Here is a 20,816-nt window from a genome sequence, read left to right as displayed (position 1 = left end):
TGCGGCGGAGTGGTGGCGATGGCGAAGAGATGTCCTATTCTGCATCGCAGCCCCTCTTATGCACCTTGAGTACCCAATTTATTATTGGATCCTTAGTGTTCTGGGGAAATAAGCCTAAGAACCTTCTCGCCAACCTGCCCCTGGAATTAGCCACACTGGCTATTTATAAGACCAGGAAACAGTGTTTGGAAGGGGAGGTCCCAATGAACATGGTGGCAATGTTCCTGGCACTAGTACGCTCCCATATGCAAGTACACCCATGCCGAGTCCACTGGGGTGGTTTTAGCATTTACCTCCCAGTGGGGTGTCAGGTGAGGTGCTCTACTCTGACTTTTCGGTAACCTCCCATTTGGATTCTTTTACCTGATTTAGTGCACCTTATATTTAAGTTACATTGAACGTTGTTATTGGTGTCTTTCTATTCTTCCTTTGTTTGTTTGTTTTCTTTTTCCTACTTGGTCCTGAAAAGCCAATAGGATCCCAGTACCACTGATTGGTCAGCGGAAACCAGCATAAAATAGACGGCTACTCCTACTGCTAGTACCAGAAAAAGCAAATGGTACATCTGCTGTTCTACCTGCAATGCTAACTGAGCCTCAAGAAAAAGCCTCCCCTCAGTCTCACAGGAGGGGTCACCAGCAGAGCCCCACCTACCCCTGCCATCACTCTAAATAACACAAATAAAAATAACCCCCCCCCCAAACAAATCTCTCTCTTCCCGCTGCAGTCCTATATCTGCCTCCCTATCCACTCTACCCAGCACCAGCCAAACACCCTGCTCCCTTCCCTCGAGTATCACATTTTTAACATTCACAAACAAATTTAATATGAACATTTGTCGGCGGAATTTATGACATTCGCGCAAAGGAAGAGTGAAGGGAAACCACCGGAGTTTTCAGGCGCATTCACTCAAATTTGTTACTGTCCAAACCTGATGAAAGGTTCGTATGGGACCTGAAATGTTGTTCCACTGTTCTTGGCTGTCACATTAGATTTAGAACTTCATTATGAACTTGTGAGTAGAGCTCTACTTTTTTCTTTGTCTTTGGGGAGACCTGCACTTTGAAGATTTTTTTTAACTGTCCAAACCGCCTTAGAATATCCCTCAGCAGTCAAATTTTGATCAAATTGTGATTTTTGACATATTCTCCCATCTCTATTCAGGACCTGGGACTATAGATGTAGTGGACGTTATTACTCCTTGTTAACAAGGAATTATGCTATAAAGAAATATTGCATGTGTTAAGGAAATAATGCACGCACTACCATTGTTTTCAATAGCACTTGCTGTAAAACTTGCAGTAATAACACATAACTTTAACAGAAGTAATAATATCTGCTACATCCATACAACCAAATATGTTCTCCCAGTTATATTCAGAGCCCTCTTTATTCGCTCACTCTATGTTCTTAATGGTTTTAACCCCAGTTCTTTCCCTTATCTGGAAATCGCCAGCAAGCTCTCCATTTTTGTATAACTTGTATCATTACGTGCCAATTTTATATCATCTGTGTTTTCAAGGCCGACTATATTGTATTTATTTTATGTTACTTTTGGATCTCTAGGTTTTTGGCTGTCATCTCCCATTGTACTGCTCCATGGAATGTTATTTTATAAATAAATTATTATAATAATGATATATTAACGAGAATAAGACTTCAGGATACATGGATCCTGTGTAGCAAGCTTAATAAGCACTCCTTGTAAACGCCTTTGTTTATGACATCCTACTTCAATTCTGGAAGGTCTTGTAAAGTTAGTTTTTTTTTGTATGAAATACATTTCTTGGTGCTGGATAATCCTGGGCCTAAGTAACCAGCATCCAATAAACAGGATACAGCAAGTTTATCCTCTAAAGGGTCGCTCGCTTCAACAACACAAGCCTGCTTTAAAATGCTGTGCAAGAAAATGTCTTTCTCCATCTTGGATTAAACGGAAAGGTTTAACTATGCATCTTTTAATTCAAAGAATGACAGAGCCTTGGGCCACAAAAAAAAAACCCTTTTATCCTTTTGAAAGTAAAAAAAGAAATATTGATCCCTTAAATAAGATTAAACAGCACACGCAGGTGCTCCTTTAGAACCAAGCGTGTTAACGTCTCTGAGATATGGGCTCACTCTGCCATGAAATTTTACTGTGTTCTTTTGGATATAATCCCAATTGCTAACGGAATAAGTAATTGCTTGCAAATTGAACACTAGAAGCTAATGGTTTTGATGTTATGTACAGGTCACATGTGGAAACATTGCACTGTTTAAATCTGTCATGCTTTGAATGGAGCAATGTGAAGGATACCTTTTAACGCCTGTAATACTTCAGTGTGTTTAATTGCAGAAACAATAGCACGTAAACCACTGCCTGTTGTAAGTATCCCAAAGGGTACCTTTAATACAAGCCTATGGTGAGAGAGTATCAAGATTCACTGATAGAAGTAGTGTGGAAAATAGGATTGTGAAGAAAGGGGGTGGTACAGCGCTACTGCTAATTACATGCAAAGTGACTGAAATACACACAAAAAGAATTCATTATCACAATGAATGGCTGGTGGCTGTCTAACTGGTGATCTGACTACCCTAGTCAGATAAGAAAACTTTGCAACAGAGGGATACTGTAACGGCGCCTGACAAATACCGTATTTCCTCGCTTGTAAGACACCATCAATTGTAAGACGCACCATCGATTTGGCCCTTACAATCGAGGAAAATTACTTTTTCACTCTCCATGTTTCAGGAGAGGTCCCATGTCAGCGGAGGATGAAGTGGGCAGCGGCGGCAGGAGAGGTCCCACGTCTGTAGATGGTTGAAGATGGACAGTGTGCGGGTGGTCGGCAGGACAGGTCCCAAGTCTGCAGGTGAATCAAGATAAGAAGATAGCGGGCGTGCGGTGGTGGCGGCGGAAGGAGATCATAATAGCAGGAGAGCTGAGCAGGAGCAGAGCGGCATAGGGGAACAGCTTGGGAAGTGCACACTGTAACACCAGAAGTTGACCGGTGTCTGACTTTCGGTTACAGTGTGCACCTCCCAAGCCGTTCCCCTGTACTGCTCTGCTCCTGCTCAGCTCTCCTGCTATTATGATCTCCTGCCGCCGCCGCACGCCCGCCCGCTGTCTTCTTATCTTCATTCACCTGCAGAATTGGGACCTGTCCCGCCGCATTCCCGCCGTATACACACCGCACTCCTGCCTCTGCCACCCGCTTTGTCATCCACTGACATGGGACTTCTCCTGAAACATGGTAAGTAAAATGGCGGTTAGTGCTGTAGACACTATTTTTTTTTTTTGTAATACATCGATTCTTAGACGCACCCCTATTTCAGACATCTGAAAATCGGAAAAAAGGTGGTGTCTTAGAATCGAGAATGTCCTGGGTGAAAATGTCCTGGCCACTCCGAAAATCGTGATACAACGATGGTCTCAGGATAGGAAAAGAAACACAAGTCACATACATCTGAAGAAGCAACAGAAATCGCGAAACGGGAAGAGTCAAAGAGCATCCGTCCCAAGCAAGCCTACGTCAGTACACGTACGAGCATTGACAGTGATCATTTGGATACAAACTTCAGCTGACTTTCCATATGCCGTAGCCGGCTTTCCCTACCACTTATGCTCGCGAGACCTCGAGCAGGAAAACAAGTCAGCCAGATATCAGCAGGAATTTTGGATACCAGCATAGCAAACCACTTGATCTCCGTAGAGAGTCTCTGTAGGCACCAGCTTGTCTGGGACGCAACTCATCACCGGAGATTTCGTTTTGGTAGCAGCCAGAGACGAGATACGACATCTCCCGATTCTACATATATATCCAAATGCGCATATTCTACCTACTTCCTGTAAGTAGGATTTCAATTTTACGGACTGGACGAACACCGGTCACCATTGTGTTTTGTTGCATTGTTTTTAAGTATTTTAGGTAATGTATCTTTTTCACTTCACCTATTCTTCTATTTAATTATAAATACCTCTGAGGCATCTATGTTTAAAAATATCAAATGGCTACATTCTAAATACCATACAGTATTATGCTATGTTTTTCTTGTTTCTTTTCATATGCTGAGATCATCATCCGTTGTACCACGAGTTTCGGAGTGGCCAGGAGATTTTCACCCAGGCCATTTTACGGTTGTATTTAGTACATCAATATGGTATTACCATCCTGTGACTATATTTGTCAGGCGCCGTTACCGTATTCCTCTGTGGAAAATAGGATGTATTATATGCTTTCAATTTAGTTTAGTTGCTACAACATCAAAAGCACCATCAAGGGAACATGCAGTTGGATGTGGAAAAGAATAACAGAAGCAGGCAAGTTACTTGATAATAGTAAAAGGTGACACTGTGTGCTCATTTGCATGTTATTTCCCAGAATCCCCGGCTGCATTGGAAGCAGTGTATGGTAGGAGACAATAGGGGAAAGCAGACCTGTCTGAGAAATGTGAATGTGCTCACAAGTGATAGTTTTACTTGTTCATAATGGTGTTATACTGTAGATTTCTTAGGGTTATTTTCTCCCTTTAGCAATTAGGTTTTAGTTTGGATCTTCTTAGTTTATTAGGGTGCTTTGCATGCACTCTGCTTTGAAAACATGTGTTAATTCCACCTTTCATTCAATCTTTTCATTCTCTGTACAGTGATTCTTAAATGTGTACTGTATACATTTTCAAAATGTGGTACTCCAGAGATGACTTGGATTTCTGGGTAAAGAAAAAGATGGCTGTAATGTCAAAATAAAAATGTTTTGTTTTTTTAAATTCCTAAACCAAATATAGTAAAAAATAAATGGTGAAAAATTACAGAAATATTATTTTTTTTACCAGAAATCTAAAGCAAACAGTGTAAAAACCCATTGGTTTTATTTTAAATGCTTTTGCCAATGTGTCCCACCTCAACCCCAAATAAGTTCTGTAACTGGTAGTATATTTCTAACCAGATTTGCATCCGAGTCACTTCACCCGACTGTCATGTCGCCTTTACAATGACTTTGCCTGTGACGCGGCGACGTAGCTGTCGTAACCTTTTCCAATACATGGCAGCTTCGGGTCCTTAAACAGTCTGAGACTTAGGGCCTCATGCAGAGAGCAGCGCTATTTACAATCTCGCCATTTTCCGGCGAAAATTGCGCAAAAAACAGCAGAAAATGGCTAAAGTTGGCAACTAAAGTTGGCAAGAAGCAGGAGCTCGCCGGCTATAGGGAAAAAAAAAAATGCGCGATTTTTTTTTCTCCCTTTCAGCTGCGCGCATCTCCTCATTTACAATTCTCCACATGCAGTAATGCTAAAAATAGCGGATTTCGCCCATTTCTGCATATGGAGAATAAAACTCTCCATTAAAGCTACTTTTTCTTAAACTCTCCAATTTATTCTAGCGCTGCTCTCTGCATAGGCCCCTTAAGGGTCGTAATTCTCCATGAAGCAATATCAGGTGTAGAGGAAAAATATCTCTGCTCCTCGTGTATTTAACAGGGATACAATGCCGACAGGGAATTAAAGCTAAATATATATCTTCCATGTTCCATTCCTGAGATACCAAGCTGTGAAGAAAACAAGGTGCCAAGCCTGGTTTTAAACAGCCGCATAAAGATTACAGCGGACAAACAAATAGCAAAATATCAGGGACTCCATCTCTTGGAATGTCTGACTAAGAAAATAAATCATAATAATAATTCAGGTCTGGGGAACAAGGAAGCATCAGAAATAACATGGTGTTAGCTCTGAGGCCCGAGATTTACTAAGCGGGTATCATAGTAGGATCCCGCATGATCTCCCATTGACTTGAATGTGAATCTACACCTAACTATATTACATTAAAGGAAGGGGGGTGTTGATTTAACCTCGAGTGCTAACGGGGCCAGCAACCTATTGCAATGCATTGCTGGCGCCTCGGGCACTCAAGGGGTAAAGTTATTTTTTATTTACATTACTAGCCAGTTTCAGTGAATTATTTTTCACATGCCTTTCATTATACAGCTGCTGCGTATCTGCATGGACACATTTCGCTGTGAATCAGCGCGGCAGGCTTATAAGGCAGTAGCATTTATTCTGTACCAAATTTGCGTAGGACCATCAAACATTTGAATTTGATTAAAAGGAAAAACTAATCTTAAATATCTCCCAACTGAACCGTGCACATTCCAATTCACATTCCGCTTGGTGTGTTTCCATGCAATCATCTGTCGGAATATTTATTCCAACCGGGAGACTCGGGAGAATATTGAACAGAATAAAAATGGATGTATTAAATTTTTTACTCAGGTGCCCAGTTTTGATATTTGTAGGGAATTTAAGCTGCAGGCGATATAACCACCTGAACCGTAATTCATGAATAAAAAACACAACTAATATAGCAAGCTGGAAAAAAAATTGCCTTTCCTATGCATATACTGTAGTAGGCGAATATAAAATATGTATTCTAGCTGCTTGTGCTTGCTTGTCATTATTCCCACTGATCTGATGTAACCTTGATAAACATTGGTGGTGAGTCCTTAACACTGCACCCATGCAAATAATTCTTACCTTGGCCTTGTAAATACAAATGAACTCTCCAGCTGGATCTGCCTTAAATTATTGAGAAGTCAAAGTTGGGGACACAAAACTTCATCCAGGACTGTGCTCTGAATGAAGATTCTTGTATATGGATTTGTCTCGCATTGAATATTTGAATTTTTAAGTTGGAAAGACAAGGGGAAAAAAAAGGAAGAGGCGAAAACTGATGCAAAATTGATACTTAGCATTATCATCTATCATTTCCTGCTTCCTTTGTACGGTATGTGTGACGGCAGAGGAGAGCTCGTTCAGTTTAAAGGTCATATTCCTCGTTCAAAACAAAGCAGGTTATGTATAAAAGTCTCCTCATTGTAACACTGGAACAAATAAATAGCAGCAGATGTATACAGTATAAAATAAAACATCTCATTAGTTTTTTCTTTTCTAATCTTTAATGCACCACTTTTTGCCCCAGATTGGCAGCTCTGATGTATAGTATAAAAAAAAAACGTATGCCGATTTCTGTAGAGATGTGGACATGTCTCCCAGAGCACTTCCCGTCGGACATGTTACAGGGAACGTACAAGTCTACTGCGAATGCATGGTGGCTTTTATTTATGTACCAGTTGCCTGCCATAAGACACCTGGCTGCTTAGTAGATATGGCCCAGTGTTTCCTCAAAGTATTATGTGTTGTTTTTGTGGCTGCTGGATATTTGGGAGCTTGGCCCCAAAAAGTAATCTCAGTGTTTAATCTATGATCAGGATACAAAAACCAAGACAAAGGGAATTTGTAAAGAAACATATTTTTGTACCTAATAACCATTCTGCCATATTGTCCCTGTCCTAGGCTGCGTCCATAGTGCAGGAGACGGCGCGAGCGACGTAGCTCGCACTTGAAACAAACACAAGGACGCTAATGTATTTATGTATAGTGCGCGCGAGCGCTTGCACAAGCACGATGGGGAGACCGGTGCTTCACGCAACAAGCAAGTTTGAATTTCCCGCGTGACAGCCGGGTCACGTGGGGGGTTTGCCCAATGGGGGCGAACCAGCTCTGTGACATCATAGCCGCACCCCCCCCCCAACACGCCTTCCTGTTGCCTCTACCTGCAGGGACAGGAAATCTCGCCTGGTGCGAGTGTGCGCTGTGCCGAGGCGCGCATGCAAGCCCGCTTACACTATTGCCGAGGCCTAAGGGAGGCAGTGTCCCAATCTTTACCAATGTAACGGTGTTTCCCCCACCCTCTGGGAGATCTGGCCATTACTACGTATGTGGTGCATGATACCTGCTGGTAACAGGAGGGCTGAGCTGTCCACCAATGGTAGTGTGGACACAGGATCAGGTTTCTGGAGTACATTACCCACATGGTTCTCTAGCAGTGCAGCGCCTCCATCTGCTATAGGCTCCAGATAGGTGAAGATGATCTCCTACAGTAGAACTAACACCTCTCTCCCCAGTAAGATCACACACTAGACAGGAGTATAACAACAGGAACGGTTTATTCTCTTGGTCTGTGCAGTACAGGAACAAGGCAGGTCTCTGCCCACTGCAGTCTCTCGGATGGTCAACTTGAGGATGGTCCCTGGACTACCACTACAGGTCAGGCCCCTGCAGCTGTCCTGGCTCTTCCCTGGCCCTCTAGCAGGACCAGAGGTATAGGGTATCACACACTCTCCCAGAAGAGGAACAGGGGAGACCAAGCTCCAGGGAATCCTGTGTGATCATTGCCTCCCTCAAGAGGGGAGAGGCACTACTAAATTTGGGGCAGCACTGCCCTTAAGTACAGCTGGGAGGAGGGCACCAGGTCTCTCCCATGATTGGTCATGCTCAGGCCTGATGTCACCGTCTCCTACTGTCACTCCAGTGCAGCATCAAGGAGGGGGAAACCCCCACATTGACTACTGGCAGCCTGATTCTAGCAGGGCTTACTGCCAGGAGTAGGGCAGGTTAGTAGCCAAAGGTAGCATGGCTACACCAATATGTAGAGAGCAAAGGCTGAGCGTGGGACATTATATCAATTAAGTATGCTACGGTTTAATGTAGACCGGCAAACAAGTAGTCATGTGAAGCTGACGAATGCATGTTCATTTACATCACAAGATGTTAGCACTATTTTTAATTGAATGAAAGTCTTGTAATGTTTATAGTCACTTATTTTGTACAATGAATACCCAACCAATAGTTACAATTGATTTTTTTTCCAATAGATGCCGATAAGCTTCAAATTCCTTGACATGGGTTAGTGACAAAATTAACCTTCTACATCAATTAAAAATATAAATCACTAGAAATTCAATATGCCTGCAAGCTATAAACTTTGGGCTCTCGTAATAAAATGACTTTTGGGACAAAAGGAAAAAACAAAATGCTTGTTTTGCCGTGGGCAAGAAATCAATATTACATTTGAATAACTTTTTCACGTAAACTTTAGCTATATTCTTCACTCAGATGTAACTTTGATTTTATTTTATTTTCATGGTGCAAACACTGTACCTTCTTAAACATGGTAAATGGCTTTACATTGTTGGATCTACGCAAGCCCCTCATACCAGGACTGCTCCACTTTCAGTCTGTGAAGATTGCACCTACCAACAATAAAGTGAAAGAACTCAGCCATGTAACACTTCTGCAACTTATAATGGTTGCTTCTCAATGTGAGATAGACATAAGCATATTGCATTAGAAAAATGTGATAAATACTGTACTATAAATACTGCAATCATTTCTAACTTGCAGTGACCAGGAATTAATTACCTAGTCTTTTGGGATGATCACAATTCTGCGATTTTTAAAAGACCCAGCAAAAATATTTTTCCAAAAACTAGGGGATTTCCCAGTGTGAACTTTCAGAAACCTATGCCACTCACAGGAACGTCCCCCGCACACAGGAATACCCCATTTCACAGGAGCGAATCCGCTCACAGGAGCAAACCCGCTCACGGGAACAATCCCGCTCACTGTACTTGTGGAATTACTTTAGCATGATCCTCTTTGCCCCTAATAGGTCCTGTGCATTCACTTGCATGTCTACATCCCAGTGTCACATATCATACAGTGTTTAGACTGCAGACAAGAATCCTGGGTAATCAAATGATACAAATGAGAACCCAGAATGTGTCACTTTTAGCTTTCTATCTATTTTAAGCATGAATCTCTTTCTAGATCTTCTGACTGATGTACACAAAAGGGATAGAGGACTGCAGAGCAGGTTTTCTGATTGTGCACATATTTAAACAAGGCTTTTGGTTGGATCACACTTTGGTTCACAATTTGACCTAGAGATAATCAGTCTACGAGTTTGACACCTCAGAACTGCGCAAACGGCCATTGCAAGTAAATTTCATGTTGCGTCTTCATCTTTGTGGGTGAAGGTGCACAGTGTTGCTTTAAAGTGACTCACGTTAGTGAGTGATGTGGGAATTCATTATAAGAGGTGGGCATCAAATATAATTATCAGGGTTAATGGAAATGCACACTGGAGGATCCTAGCGTCGCATTGAGAAACAAATATCGGCAGCTTGATGCAGTTGACTAATAGGCCCAAATTAGATTATCATTTTCAGATATGACCTGTACATTACAGTGTCGCCGCACAGACAAACATGATGCATGCAATTACAGTGTTTGATCTTAGGTGCTAAGTATTTAATAACTGCTGATTTGTTGTGTAACAAAAATTGGTTTAACCATGGTAATTCTGCAAATGTATCATTTTTGGTATTTTGAACCTCCGTGAGATGTTGATTTATTGCACAATACTTTATAGAAGAGATTTTTGTATACAGTATTACTTTTCCAATTGTTAGGGTGTTATTTTTTTATCACTAGGAGACGAAGCATTTCAGAACTAGAAGTAGGTGATGAGTGAGTTGGTGGATTTTGCTCTCCCATAAACCCTACAGAAGTACAATACTAAGTGGGTTCGTAAATTAAGATTAAAAAAAAAAACAATAATTAGAGCGAACGGAAATATGTTGTTAACATTATTATTTTGTATTATTATTACTATAGCACCTGTATCATATAATTGCAATTGGTATATTTCTTCTTCTTCTTTTTAATCAGACATTGATCTGTACTGGTTGTAACGTGTCTGTCAATTTGAAATCAGCCTCTGCACACTTTAAATAATTTGTATAATTATGCAACAGGGTTTGACCTACAACAGCTGGACATTAATGCAGCTTTCTGATTGGCCATTGCTAAACGTTCTGCAAAAGCAAGATTCACATTTCAGTTCAGTCTGCACCCACTTTATGATTATCAATCTATATTTGTCAATTCACTTCACTATCAACTCAATTAGTATGATTCTGTGATCACTCCCTATCCCTCCCCCTTTCTTCTCTAGTTCTGCAAAAGACTGATTTATGATGAGGTACTTAAACCTTTTGTAAATGTAATAAATGTACTGTATATACGTGCACTGTAGGATGTACAGGCATACCCCGCATTAACGTACGCAATGGGACCTGAGCATGTATGTAAAGCAAAAATGTACTTAAAGTGAAGCAGTCCCTTTTTCCCACTTATCGATGCATGTACTGTACTGCAATCGTCATATACGTGCATAACTGATGTAAATAAGGCATATGTAATAGGCTCTATAGTCTCCCCGCTTGCGCACAGCTTCGGTACAGGTAGGGAGCCGGTATTGCTGTTCAGGGCGTGCTGACAGACGCATGCGTGAACTGCCGTTTGCCTATTGGGCGATATGTCCTTACTCGTGAGTGTACTTAAAGTGAGTGTCCTTAAACCGGGGTATGCCTGTATACAGAATTAAATTTAACACAGGATAATATATTCTTAGGGTTTTTTTTTTTACTAAAGTCTACCGGCTGCAAAACTGGGGCAACCCAGTGCCAAACGTGCACCAGATTTATCAAAGGAAAACCCCAATTGCTTTCAGTTGGTTTCCTTTGATAAATCTGGTTCTGTTTTTTGTACCAGTTTTGCAGCGTAGAATATATGCATTACTTCTGGAGGCTCGGTAAATATATTAATTCTGCAAACATTCAGCTTTAATACGTTATAAGACGGAGTGTTATTATATTAGTAAACTGACCTCTCAGTGTTCTTTATTAGAGTTGCGAGACAGATATCTTTGATACGAGACATCATTTGATGCACTGGAACTAATAAAGATGGCGGAGTGCACGGAAATTCATTACTAATTAATATGGCTTCAGCCTATCCCGATAAAAATCCTGTACCTTCCTCTGTGCTGATGTGTAATGTCAGGTGAGGGAAACAGATTTGTGCTACTGTATGGCCTGGAGAAGCAGGCAGAGGGATTAGGTATGAATATCTCAGAGGTGAAAATGATAAAAATGTTACTTCTTCGCTTTGCGTACCAAATCTAGTCATTTATTTACACTGACACCTCCGTATTCCATCAGATGCTGGAACCATCGTAGCTGGTAATGGGACAGGATGTCCTCGATATGCAATAGTGCCGATCTGGCTGTATACAGAACCGGTCTGTGCTAGCGTTTGGCTGTGTACGTCTCGGCATAGGTTTTCTGAATTTGCAAAAGAAGTCCTATGCTTGTATTCATGCCATTATCTGCTAAAACTGCGCATGTACGACACCTCACACATTCAACTAGAATCAAGGGTGTCAAACGTGCTATTTAATTCTCACAGCAATATATGTTTATATAACATACAGAGCAATGTATGTCCTCAATGATGTGCTGCACAGTGTATATATACCCACACCATTTACATCTGTATATATATATACCCACACCGTTCTCATCTGTATATATATACCCACACAATTCTCATCTGTATATATCTGTATATATATATATATATATATATATATATATATATACAGTGGTTGACAAATCACCAAAAAATCTACTCGCCACCTTGTACCAAACGTGTGCTGCTTGGGCCAATATTTACTCGCCCGGGGGTTAAATCCACTCACCCGGGGCGAGCAAATGTATAGGTTTGTCGAACACTGTGTGTGTGTGTGTGTGTGTGTGTGTGTGTGTGTGTGTGTGTGTGTGTGTGTGTGTGTGTGTGTGTGTGTGTGTGTGTGTGTGTGTGTGTGTGTGTGTGTGTGTGTGTGTGTGTATATATATATATAACAATGAAAAGAAAAAGAAAAGCGCCCCAACTCAGCACTCAAGTATACTCAGAACCAATATCAAAGAAAATTCTGATTTATTTAACAGCACAAATAATCAAACATGAAATACAAAAAATATTAAAACAAACCCTGACATCCTCCTGTGATAGAATATGTATCAGCCAGGGGAAATCCCCTATGAAGATACTGATGGGCCCCTAATACCCAAGGCAAGGGGAAAGAGTCTATAAGCACAACATATATGTAGAACAAGGGGTTAATAATAACCCCTTGAACCTACAAGGACGGCCTCACCCCTGGTAAATATAAAACCCCTTGTTCTACATATATTTTGTGCTTATATGCTTTTTTCCCCTTGCCTTGGGTATTAGGGGTCCATCAGTATCTTCATAGGGGATTTCCCCTGTCTGATACATATTCTATCACAGGAGGATGTCAGGGTTTGTTTTAATATTTTTTGTATTTTATGTTTGATTATTTGTGCTGTTAAATAAATCATAATTTTCTTTCATATTTGTTCTGAGTATACTTGTGTGCTGAGTTGGGACGCTTTTCTTTTTCTTTTCATTGTTATATTACTTCTACTCCCTAGCACCGTTAGTGGTTATTATATTACTAATTTAAGTACTCATTATTTGCTTTGTCTGTTGCAGGCCGTTTGTCTTGTTGTAATATATATATATATAATGGTGCAAATGAGCATACAGTAATATTTCCATTTGCTATATATATATATATATATATATATATATACATTCACATCTGTGTATATATAATATATATATATATATATATAGCAAATGGAAATATTACTGTATGCTCATTTGCACCATTATCACCCAGCACTTCCTCTGCAGCAAGGGATTCTGGGAAATGATACACAAATGAGCACACAGTGAGCTTGAGACAAAAGGTGGCACTCTGTGCTCATTTGCATATCATTTCCCAGAATCCCTTGCTGCAGTGCAAGTGCTGTGTGCTGGGTGATAATGGTGAAAGGCGGGGTTGCAGACCTGTCTAAGAGATGCAAATGAGCATACAGCTGTGTGTGTGTATACATACACACACACACACACACACACACACACACACACACACACACACCGAGCACAGCTGTATACAGTATATATATATATATTTATTTTTTCTCTCACACCGTGCACTGCTGTATTGATAACCACTATGTGCACATCTGTATATATACCCACACCGTGCACAGCTATAATGTGCCTCAGGTCGCTCTGGCAGTGCAAGGGTTACCAGGCGGCTGTGACAGGCTCTGTTACTCTGGAATCGATTGTTCACGCCTGGCCGCTGGATCCTCCGTTGCCAGGGCAGCCGCGTCCTGCCGATCGCCGAGTGGCGCTGCGGGGGCCGGATCCCGGGGCCCGGTGGGGAGGGCTCGGTCGGTTTTTTTTTTTTAGGTGGGGGGTTACCGGATCATGTTCGCGTTTGTCCGCTTCCTGGAGGATAACGTGTGCTACGCGCTGCCTGCGGCCCAGGTTCGGGGTTTCCAGCCGCGCTCCCCGGAGGATTTCGATAACCGGAAGGTCTACACGGTGCAGCGGAGCCCGGCGGCGGGGGAGGATGAGGAGGCCGGGGACAGCGGGGACACGCAGCGGGCGCAGATACTGGCACTGGCAGGTGAGACCAGGCATGGGGGGGGAGGAGTGGGAGACGGGAGATTCAGAAACTAGGGTGAGAGGGAGATTAGCAGAAGGGGTGTGATGGGCAGGAATTGTCAGGGGGTAAAGTTAGTAAAATGTCAAACTCACATTACCTGCCTCCATACAGATACCCTACAACTGTTGCCATTTCAATCAGGTGTGCCTGTTGTACCTATTAGCTGACTGTCCCCCATTAGTTCAGCAGCCTACAGATCAATGGCTGATTTGCTACAGTGTCAGTGTTGGAAGGTATCACAGTTATGTTATGTACTGTATATATCAGTGCATACAAATACATCCAGAAATACAAGTATAACATAATCTTTGCATATAATAGAGATTTGCACTGACCGAGAAACTAAAGTGTACCTATTTGGATGTGAGTGTTAGAGGATCTGCATAAACCTCCATAGGCTCACCCTACAACAAAGTGCAACTATCCTCAAAGACCTCAATAGGATCATCCACTAACATCCCCCTATATCAAAATTCGGCTACCCCAAAAAAATCTCAATAGGATCACCCACTTACATTAACTTCAGTAGCTACTACGTCATGGGGTCTGGCACTCCAGGGCCGCACGATGTAGTAAGCATGCCATAATCTTATAACCTTTTTGTAGGGAGCATCACTTTCTGTGCCCCCCACGTGATCTATCACGAAAGAAAAGGACTCAATTTCCAAAGAAGCGGTCACGTGGCATTCTGGTGTCACGGGCCCCACCGGCACTCAACTGGTTAAAGGCCTCACTCAATAGGGTCACCCTATAACATAAACCTCAGTAGGATCACCCTCTTACGAAGCAGGTATTCCCACTTGCGGTGTCACTGCCTGACAGTGATCTGATTATAGGGTGCCTTATTGTAATGGAATGTGAAAGTGCCCCTTACTTTATAAACTGGGGAGGGGATCAGTTAGAAAGTTATTTTGCTTTAGCCTCTTTTGCTATTCAGGGCCCATATTTACTAAACAGTCTTCTGCCATAAGACACCATTTGGTGCTGGAAGATACCTTTTGAGATCATTGATTTGAACAGGCTATAAGGAGTCTTATGGCAGAGGACTGTTTGGTAAATATGGGCCTGTGTGACACCATTTTGAACATTGTTATAATTGAATTGAGGGTTTAAGACCCCGGAAGTCAATAGAGTGCGTTTGAATCAAAAATTCGATTTTTAAATTAATTTTCAAATGGAATGATTTGCATAAAATAATTAAATACGAGACAAAATTGTGTGTTTCTGTGGTCCATTAATTTTACTTTCCGTGATCACACTCTCTAGTTGTTCCACCCCATGCCCTTAAAAATAATATTTATTGTTATTCTGGTACCATTTGGAAGTCACAAGAACATCCCCTGTAGGGAACAGAGGAATACAGGTTTATAGTGAGCTTTACACATCGCCATGGAAACAGCTTAATTGTGTCTCATGATCTGTGTTTTAAAACATAAACAAAGTGTATTTTTGGGGAGGGGGTAACACTTGTTGAGTGACATCTGCCCTTGCCTCAATTTTGACCCAAGAAGGAATGCTCATTTAACCATGTATCTGCCAGAGGGGCCTGCAATCTGTTTTTAGTGCTGGGTTTCCATTACTGACATCTGTGTTTTATTTTCTCATACAGTCCTGACTGAGTGCAGCTGTTTACCATACAAATGTAGCTATAGGCCATACTGGAGTATCATCCTTTTAATTACAAGCTTGGCACCTGGTAGTTAAGCGTATCTGCAGTTCAAAGCTAAATTCAGAAATTCTCTTTATAATCTACTTAATAAAATGTGCTAATTTGTTGGATTCTGCATTAGTTCCAATACTTCTTAATGTTTCTTTAATATTAATGCAAATATAAATCAGGAATTGATGCAAAATTAGCAAACCACTATAATTTTTTCCTTTTGTGGACTTTACTGTTTATCACTCAAAAGTATTTCTTAAACAATCTAAGGTAAATATCAAATAATTCTGGCATTTACAGAACTGAATCGTTTCACGGCTATCAATGCATCGCGGGCCCCATTGGCAGTGCAGAGGTTAAAGCGGCACTCTTGATTTGTACAGCATATATTTAGGTGCATCTCAATAGCTGGCAGAATCCTTTTAACACTGGTCGTTTGCCTGTGGGTTTTTGGAAGACTTAAGGGACAGTGATTGGGATCTGCTCCTTTACTATGAAGGGATTCCATATGAATGTGATTTGATCTCAGTCTACAGAGATATTCTTAGTTTTAGTTTCTATAGCACCATGTGAGGGGATAGGCTTTGTTATAATAAATAGAGAAGGCTGCGTAACAAAAATAAACTTTTGGAGGCAAACAGTCTAGCTCAGGACTTGCCAACTCCAGTCCTCAAGGGCCACTTTTTAAGGATATCTCTGCTTCAGCACAGGTAGCTCAATCAGTGGCTCCATTGAGCAACATAACATTGTTTCACTGTATTCTCTGAAAAGACTACTTCTCTAAAATACTACTACTTTTTAATGATTGCATCACAAAGTCTATTTTGATCTACAAGAAAACAAAAATCTGATCTCTTCTCAATGTGCATTTTAGAAAACAAAACTGATCTGGAAAACAGCGTAATGCAGAAAAAAATCAAAATCCCCAAGCTGAGCCTGAACTCGCCTGAAGATTCTCCGGAGTTTAAAGAGTACGAGTACGAGGATGAGGAAGACTCCGAGCTTAGACACAGTAAGGTACACGGATTAGTTTCCTATGATGCTTTCCCACTTTGCCTTAAAAGTGAATGCACAGTGTTTCCTTGTTCAGCGCACGTTACTCATTTTAGTTTTGTAGATAGGTTCAAGAATCATTTGTAATTATTTGTGTAAATAATAGAAACAGGCAGACGAGGCGCTGGCTGTTCATATTCATACTTTTATATGTATCAAGCTGACGTGTAGCATCCATCTATCTCGTCCTATCTATCTCGTCCTATCTATCTCATCCTATCGATCTAATCTATCTATTCTATATCCATCCAATAAAGAATATCACTTGTCTTAGACAGGTCTGAAACCCTGCCTTTCAACACCACTGCAGCAAGGGATTCTGGGAAATTACATGCAAATGAGCACACAATGTGTCACCTTTTCCCTGGAATATCCATTCACATGGAGCCCATTTAAGCTGATGCATCGCGGTTCACACAGCTTTTAAACACGGCATGGGACTAGCAAAGCAAGTACAAACCACTCACAGACATGTTTCAAGCTTGATGGGTATCATCAGTGTGAGGTTGGTTTATACTTGCTTTGAAATATTTATAGGCTGGGTAGGTTTACCATATACATTTTAAGTTATGGTGGGTGAAAAAGGCGACAAAAAACCTCCACCGTTTGCATATAGCCAATGAAGAATATCACTTGTGAGCACATTCACATGTCTTAGACAGGTCTGCAGCCCTGCCTTTCAACCATTATCACCAAGCATACAGTGCTCCCACTGCAGCAAGGGATTCTGGAAAATTACATGCAAATGAGCACGCAATGCGTCACCTTTTGCCTGGAATATCCATTCACATGGAGCCCATTTAAGCTGATGCATCGTATATACACATATATACATACATGTCTGTGAGTGGTTTAACTAGCTTTCATCTAATCCCATGCTGTGCTTAAAAGCTGTGTGAACAGCATTGCATTTGCTTTAGTTTTTAGTTTTTTAATATTTTGGAGATCCTTCTCTTTCCTAAAGCTTTAGTGTGATTGTTCCCTGCCATCTCTCAGTTTGGATTCTTGTGGTTTTGTCATTTTGTATCTGCTGCGATATCAAGAAAATATAGAATTGTACACCTTACCGTTAAACATTGCAGAATATCGAAACCGCTAATCTGTGCTACACTCAGCTGCTCGGACATGGTCTTATAGCGGTCAGATATAATCCTAAAATCAGTTGTGTCGGAATATACTAGTGGGAGCACAAAGGGTTTTTTATTTGTATTACTATTTTCTCCGTAGCAGATTTTAGGTCCGATAAAGGTAGATTAGAACCTTTTTTCAGATGGTGGACATCATCTTATCCTCCGTATGGGAAAGGTCCTCTAATAGAGCTTGCAGATCAAAGAAAATGAGAATCCAGAGTGTAAAACCTTATACTAGAATAAAAAAGATTAAAACTCACACATTGCACTCACAATTGTAAGTGAATAAATCGCCTTGGGACGCATAATGGTCGCCCCAAGGCTCCTTCAGGTAGAGCTGTGGTGTTTGTTTTCTTCCGGCGCTCCGTTTGGCAATTCTTCTGCGAACTCCCACAGCTCTTCGATCGTGACTCAGGTCTCCTTATGCTGTTAGCAGAGATCCTCATGGCTGTCCAGTATACAGCCTCCGCCACCCTCGCCCTACGCGTTTCACTGTTATGTTACAGCTTTCTCAGTGGCGTTTTCACTTGTGCTAGTCAGAGTCCAGATATTTAAATGACGCGCTGATGACCTCATCAGTCGCACAGCTGAGTGCTTAGAAAATCAGTCCTGTGCGACTGATTAGGTCATCAGTGCGTGTTCTGAGTCACGATCCTGAAGTAGGCTCGGGGCGACATTTATGCGTCACAAGGCGATTTATTCATTTACGTTTGTGAGTGCAATGTGTGAGTTTTAATTTTTTTTTATTTTTTATTCTAGTATAAGGATTTACACTATGGAATCTCTTTTTCTTTGATCTGCCAGCTCTATTAGAGCACGTTTCCAATACGTAGGATAAGGCCAGGTCCCCGCTGGCTACTGCAGCGCTCGCTTTTGCGGAAGCTGCAGGGACAAGAGCCGCTCCTCAATGGGGCCGGGCCCGCTGTGAGGGGGGGGCCGCCGCGCGGTGAGTTTTTCCAGCCTGCAAGAAAATTGTGGGGGAAACTAGCGACTGAGCGCTAGGCCACGCCCCCTGGCGTTTCAGCCAATGAGGGCGAACCTGCCGGGTGACGACACGGCCGCTCCCCCGTCACGCCCTCCCCTGGCTTTTTCCCCTGCAGCTCTCTGCAGACCGGGGAATTCGGCTGCATGCACCACCAGCCTCGCAGGCGCGCGTGCAGCGCAGGCACTGGGGCCGTAGGCAAAGGCGATGTCCTCCATCTGAAAAAAGGTTAACATTTACCTTTATCGTGACTTTCCTTGCATATCACCCATGTCTCCCCTAAAAATGAAAATAGTGCCCTGTCAATACTGAGCATCTGCCCAAACTTGGTTCTTTTTAAGGAAATACACCTAAGGTTAGTGCACAGACGCTTCTTCAGTCTGACCATGTGGATTTCTGATGCTTGCGTCTGACTTCCCACCGCAGGCTCAGTGGGATATGTGAGGAAATACTTATCACGGAAAGGGTGGTGGATTCATGGAATAGCTTCCCAACAAAGGTGGTAAGGGCATAATAATAGCTAAAAAATATGCTTGGGATAGACATAAAGCCAGACATACAAGAGTAATCAAATGGGGCCTGAGGTATTACAGCAGATAGGAAAATGGGCAGACTATGTGGGCCAAGTGGTTCTTATTTGCCATCAGATTCTATGTTCAACAGTAACCAATCAGGAGAGTTCTTCTCCACAGTGGAAGCCAAAGCACACTCGGCATGGGGAATCTGGCTACGTGTAGTGACAAAACCAGTGCAAAATATTTGCACCCGTTTTATTAAGGGTAGTTACCAAAACGCCAATGGTTTTGAATGGGATTACTTTGCTTTGATAAATATGGTGCTTGTTTTGCTCCAGGTGTGCTAGAAGAGATCTGTCTAAAGGCAAATGTCATGGTTTTGGGCACTACCATAAAGGTATTGGGAGACCGCCAAAGGAATTTTGGAGAGATTGAAATATATAGTGACAATTCAAAATGTATATCTATATAGATACAGATACACATTTTGAAGTGTCACTATATATTTCAATCTCTCCAAAATTCCTTTGGCGGTCTCTCCAAATACCTAGAGAGATTATCTATCTCCTATCTATCTCCTATCTATCTCCTATCTATCTCCTATCTATCTCCTATCTATCTCCTATCTATCTCCTATCTATCTCCTATCTATCTCCTATCTATCTCACACAATAATACTTATCGTTGTATTTAGAGACCAGACGGAAGAAAGCAAATGGAAGGAACTCACAAAAGCATTGAAGCAGTTGTTGCCCGACTTGAAAAACAGAATGGCGTGGGAATGAGTCACAACCTTAGCTATGACGGATCCTTCCCCGAGCCCTGTGAAGCCTCGGGTCACACGGACAGCCTGGATGAGGCAGTGGTTCCCAGAGTCCTGTACGAGGAGCTACTGAGGAGCTACCAACAGCAGCAGGAGGAGATGAGGCACATTCAACAGGAACTGGAAAGGACTCGGAGGCAGCTCGTTCAGCAGGCCAAAAAACTGAAAGATTACGGGACGCTAGTCACTGAAGTGAAAGAGCTAAGAGTCCTGAACAGGAGGCTACAGGATGTACTACTCCTAAGGCTGGGAAGCGGTGAGTCCCTTAACTAACATTAGACTTTACCACACTGGTTGATTGCTGAAAATAAAAAAAATATATATATACTTACTTTACTTTCCGCCTCTTCACCCACGGATGGGTATAGGCGACTTCCACAGAAAACT

The 20,816-nt window shown here is 41.9% G+C and overlaps 1 protein-coding gene across 9 annotated transcripts in view; it reads left to right on the top strand.

The window, feature by feature from the left end:
- The window catches only part of LOC142503696 (cytosolic carboxypeptidase 6-like), a 1,053,590-nt gene that overhangs the window by 714,861 nt on the left and 317,913 nt on the right, over positions 1-20,816 (top strand). For 2 of the 9 annotated variants that reach the window (XM_075616292.1, XM_075616290.1), the window contains exons 1-3: positions 13,903-14,227; positions 16,801-16,943; positions 20,301-20,685. The exons of 3 other annotated variants lie outside the window; for them this stretch is intronic. In XM_075616292.1, coding sequence (XP_075472407.1) covers positions 14,026-14,227; positions 16,801-16,943; positions 20,301-20,685 — 730 coding nt within the window. In that variant the 5' untranslated portion in view covers positions 13,903-14,025. Of the gene's footprint in view, positions 1-13,900; positions 14,228-16,800; positions 16,944-20,300; positions 20,686-20,816 lie in introns of those variants that run through there. 4 more of the 9 variants (XM_075616293.1, XM_075616298.1, XM_075616297.1 and 1 more) reach the window with 4 other exon arrangements.

Source organism: Ascaphus truei, chromosome 10 (genome assembly GCF_040206685.1).
Source record: "Ascaphus truei isolate aAscTru1 chromosome 10, aAscTru1.hap1, whole genome shotgun sequence".
Classification (NCBI taxonomy): domain Eukaryota; kingdom Metazoa; phylum Chordata; class Amphibia; order Anura; family Ascaphidae; genus Ascaphus; species Ascaphus truei.
This window is presented reverse-complemented; position numbering and strand designations above follow the sequence as displayed.